At 66.4% G+C, this 5,084-nt stretch overlaps 1 protein-coding gene across 1 annotated transcript; it reads right to left on the bottom strand.

Moving 5' to 3' along the window:
• Positions 1–2,775: 2,775 nt before the first annotated feature.
• SMIM12 (small integral membrane protein 12) lies at positions 2,776–3,811 on the bottom strand (the record flags this gene model as incomplete). Its single annotated transcript, XM_080566831.1, has 1 exon — positions 2,776–3,811. One exon carries the CDS (start codon positions 3,809–3,811, stop codon positions 3,530–3,532), a length of 282 nt encoding a protein of 93 aa, XP_080422957.1. The 3' UTR covers positions 2,776–3,529.
• Between the last annotated feature and the right edge of the window lie 1,273 nt (positions 3,812–5,084).

Below are 5,084 nucleotides of genomic sequence, written 5' to 3' on the forward strand. Positions count from 1 at the left end.
TAAAAGCACTTCAGAGCTTTTGCTGGCTGCAGGAAAGGAGCCGGCAGCAGCGATTTGTGGGACCGTGGGCCCTGCAGCGAGGCTGGGATGCTGGGAAAGGACAAAAACAGAGCCTGGGAACACAGCCTGGGCTTACTGGGACAGAGAGCAGCGGTCCCCAGGGGCTGCGGGGACACGCCGGGGAGGGACAAGCCGTTTGCTAGCCAATGCCCCTGGGGTGAGCACACCTCTGCGTCTCGGGGCTGCCGGCACGTCCCGGGTGCCGTGGGGTGACGGTGCTGCTCCAGGACAGGACACAGCAGTGGGAGTCCCTGCAGGCCCCCTCTTGTCCAGTCTCGTCCCACAAAGCCACATCGCTCACTCAGGGCCTTGCTGGACGGGGAGCGAGGTGCTGAGCAGCCCCCGTGCCACCGCACGGTCACAACATCCCCAGCCCCGTGCAGCTGGCGCATCCCCGCGCTGATCTAAGCGGACATCCGCTGCGGCTGCCCAGGTGTGCCGAGCCGTGCCGAGCAGCTGGGGGGGGGCTCTGGGGTCCCCGTTCTCCCCCCCCTGCCTGCACACACAGCAGCTGGTGAGCTGGCGAGCAGCGTGCGGAGGGCAGGAGAGCTGCTTGGCTCCCCGTCTGCATCCTGCCTCTGGAAAACACAACCTGCTCCTTGCGCGCTGCTGGTGATGGACCCCCGGGGAGCAAACACAGCCCTGGCCAGGGCAGAGGCTCAGCTGCTCTCGGAGCTGGTGGGGAGGAAAAATGCGGACGAGGCAGGGACAGAGAGCCCTGAAACAGCCGGTGGCCCCAGTGCCGTTCCTGCCCTTTGAGCTGGGCACCAGCCCCTGCCCTGCAGCACGTGGGGACACTGGCTGACACCGAGTGCTAAGCCTTGGGGGGGACGGGGGGACACCTTGCTGGGGAAGAAGGGCTGTGATGTCCGTGCAATTTTGTCTCAGGAGTCGAGCGCTGGCTGCGTGGTGCTGTGCACAGACCCAGCCGCACCACCAGGGCTGCGTCCCAGGCACGGTGGCATTTTGGCAGCTGCTGGCTTTCCTCCCTGCTCTGCAGCACGCTGCGAGGTGCAGCCAGCCTGCTGCCACACAGCTCCTCGAATTCAGACTCCTGGTCTGATGACAGGAGAGCATCCTCCTGCAAAGCTCCAGCCTCCGCGCTGGTCCACAGCAGCGCCTTGCACGTGAGCGGCTGTGCATGAGCTCCCGTAGCCAACTTTTGCCATAATGGTTTATTCAACAACGCTTCCGCTCGCTCCTAGAGAGCCCCTGTGTCTGCCTGCCCCGTCCCTCGGTGCTCGCCGGCTCCTATTCTTGTCCAGCGAGCGCTTCCCGGGCAGCACATTGTTGGGATTCAATGGGAGGAAGGGTGGGTGTGCGGTACCGAGAATTTAGGAGAGCTGGGGCACCTTCCCAAACTGTGGCTGCTCTCGGGGAAGCCCCAGCACCTAAGGGGAGGCTGTGCCTCGTCCCCGCTGCAGAAAGCAGCTGGAAACGTGGAAGCACTGGCAAGGCAGCACGGTGGGCGCAGGGAGCAGCAGAGGCCGGGGCTGCCCAGCCTCGGTACCTGCAGAGCTGCTGTCGGGGGGGCCCCGTCCTTCCCCAGCATTGTTTCAGCGAGCCGAGTGGGCTCGGGAAAGGAAACGGGCCAGCGAGGCCCCAACAAAGCTCGATTGTGCCCTGCGGAGCCGAGCCTGAGAACAGGCAGATCAATCGGCTATAAACAGCCAAGGGAGCCGCGCTGTCGCGGGGTGAACAAAGGGATTTCGGAAGAAGTTTCCGAGCTGGGTCCGGCTGGTCCCAGCTGGGGGGGGGCGAGGGGACCGTTCCCACCCCTGAGCACAGCAGGGACCAGCATCACCCCAGCCGGGCTGGGAAAGGCAGAGGCCAAGTGTAGGGGCCGCTGGGGTGGCAGCAGGGCATGGGTCAGCCCTTTCATTGCCCCGATTCCTCCTGCACTGAACACTTGTCGAACAGGCAGCAGCCACCCAGCTCCTCCCGGCTCTGCCTGCCTCAGCTCCCTTGCAAACAGCTCCGGCCGTGAGTTCCTGGCGGCGAGCTCGGCCAGAGGGCAGAGAGCCAGCCCCGAGGAGAGCGGGTCCGGAGGTAAACAGCCGGGGAGCGCAGGCAGTAAAGCTGTCAGCGGGGCAGGCCGGAGCACGGCAAAATGCTGAACTGGCTGCTGACATCAGGGCTTTGCGCGAGACACAACAGATTTATCGGCCTCGGGAGGGGAAGGCCAGGCTGGGGCAGCAAGCAAGGCCTCGCTGCGGGACCAGGGAAAAACAAAGCCGGGAGGGAGCGATAACCCCAGCGAGGGCCCGGCACGCTGCAGGCAGAGCACAGCAGCAGCACGGAGGGGCAGGCTGGGGGCTTGGTGCCACCGTGCTGGGAACGCTGCCGAGGCTCGAGGGGACACCACCAGCCCCGTGCTGGCTGCAGGTCCCCAGTGCTCGCTCCCCAGCACAGCACGTTCCTCCCCCTTGTCCCTCGGGCCCCCACCCAGCGCTGCCACCACCCTTCTGGTCTAGATAAGGAGGCTGAGGGGAAGCAGTGACGTGACCGGGGGAGCCAGGAGGGAGGCACAGCAGCAGCGTGGGCTGGTATTTTGGTGCTCCAGCTCCTTCCTGACCACCACCCCTCCCTGGCTGTGCCAGGCGCAGCCCAGCTACAGCCAGGACACCACTCTTTGTAGAAGGGGGGCTTCCTGAAAACACCAGGATCTGAGGCAGGGTTTTGGCCAGGTGGCGATGGAGAAGAAGACACAGAGGCCCAGGACTCACAGAAGTTTAATCTGGCTGTTCCTGTACAGAGCAAGGGAGCTCCTCGTTCTCTATACATCTGAGCTTCACATTGGATGCAGTGCCAGGACACCCACCTCCCCTGTCCCCCTTTCCTGCTGCAAAGCCCTGGGACGACGCAGAGGAGAGCTCCCAGATTTCTTTCGATGCTCAGGCTCGTGGTGACAGTTCGGTGCTGCGGTGCTGCGGTCTCTAGCAAGCCAGTCTGAGTTCACAAAGAGCACGGAGAGCTGAAGGCAGGATGGCAGGCCCTCCTCGCCCCCGCAGTCAGCCCCCAACCCCACGTCACTCAGGTCCAAGCGCACTTCGGAGAGCAAATCCCTTCTGTTTTCATGCCCACGAAGAAACCGAACCTAAAGCGACGTGGGTGGAACCAGGCCAGGAGGGTTTTATGTATCAGGGGCCAGGACAGGCTGAGGGCTGCCAACTTCCACATCTCCAAAGCATCCTCCCCGTCCCCGTACGTTATGTGGGATGGGGTCTGGCTGCCGTCTGTAACACATCCACGGGGTGGGCAAACCCCGAGCCCTCCGGGGAGCCCAGGGAGGGTGAAGTGCAGCAATGGGGGCAGCGTGCGGCCCAAGCACAGCCAGGTGCGGGGGGGTCTGGTTGAAGACGTGCAGGTGACAGAGGAACCCCCCCAGCACCACGCTGAGGGACGCGGCCCCCATCCAGCTGGGGGTCCTCGTCCTCACCGAGCCCCCCCGGCGGGACGAACACCTTCATTAGCTCTTTTCGGGGCGGTTCCTGTTCAGCACCGCCCGGGGGGCGAACTCCAGCTTCTCCTTGAGGCTCACCACCTTGGTCAGGTCCTTGCCCGCGATCTCCTGCAGCTTGCGGTCCTCGCGCCGCTCCGAGATGCTCTTCTCCTCCTCCTCGGGGGGCGGCGGGGGGCGGCCGCGGAGGAACCACTCGAGGTGGTAGCCCACGGCGCCCACCACGAAGGCCACCGGGAAGGTGACGTAGGGCGCGTGGGTGCGCACGGCCGTCCACAGCACGGACCACATGGCGACAAAGGGGACAGCGCCTGGCACGACGGGCACGGGCACCAAGCTCACCACCGAGACCCCCCCGAGCCCGGGGCTGGCCCCCGTGGTACCCCCCCGGGGCCTCCCGTTTAGGCCGCACCGAGCTCCGGCCGAGCCCGGCCGCGGTCAACGGGAACCGGGAGCCCCGGGGACCCCCCAACCGGTGTCCCCCGGGGTCGGGCAACCGGTACCGGGCCCCTGCGGCCCCTGCGGCCCGTGCTCACCTGGGCCCGGCCGCAGCCGCCGCCGCCACCGCCCCTTCCGCTGCCGGCGGCCGGGCGAGGGGGCGCGGGGCCCGGCGGGGCGGTGCTGCCCCCCGGCGGCCTCGGAGGGAGCCGCGGCGTCGGAGGAGCGCCCGGGCTGGGGCTGGCACCGGGGGAGGGACGCGGAGGGGAGGCCCGAGGGGAGGCCGTGGGGAGAGGAGGCCCCGGGGGTAGCCGTGGCAGGCCCACGGGGGGAGACCCACGGGGGGAGACCCACGGGGGGAGACCCACGGGGGGAGACCCACGGGGGGAGACCCACGGGCACCTCTGCGCTGCTCCCCCAAACACAGGGGGACCCACGACCCACTCCTGCCCCAGACAGAGCCCATCTCCAACCCTACAGACCCCTCTCACATTGCACAGATACCTCTCCTGTCCCACAGACCCCTCTTCTTCCCCACAGACCCCTCTCCCTCCCCACAGACCCCTCTCACATCCCACAAACCCCTCTCCTGCCCCAAGGACCCTTCTCCCACCCCGTGGACTCCTCCGCCACAGACCCCTCTCACACTCCACAAGCCCCTCTCCCACTCTATGGACCCCTCTCCTTCCCCACAGACCCCTCTCACACCCTACTGACCCCTCTCACACCCCACAGACCCATATCCTGCCCCATGGACCCCTCTCCTTCCCCACAGACCCCTCTCACACCCTACACACCCCTATCCCACTCCATGGACCCCTCTCCTTCCCCACAGACTCCTCTTGCACCCCACAAACCCCTCTCACACCCCACAGATCCCTCTCACACCCCACAAACCCCTCTCCCACCCCACAGACCCCTCTCACACCCCACAGATCCCTCTCACACCCCACAAACCCCTCTCCCACCCCACAGACCCTTCTCACACCCTATGGACCCCTCTCGCACCCTACAGACCTCTCTCCCACCCCACAGACCACTCTTTCATTCCACGGACCCCTCTCCCACCCCACAGACCCCTCTCGCACCCCACAAACCCCTCTCCTGCCCCCTGGACCCCTCTCGC

The sequence above is a fragment of the Anser brachyrhynchus genome (assembly GCF_964034855.1).
Source record: "Anser brachyrhynchus genome assembly, chromosome: 24".
Taxonomy (NCBI): Eukaryota; Metazoa; Chordata; class Aves; order Anseriformes; family Anatidae; genus Anser; species Anser brachyrhynchus.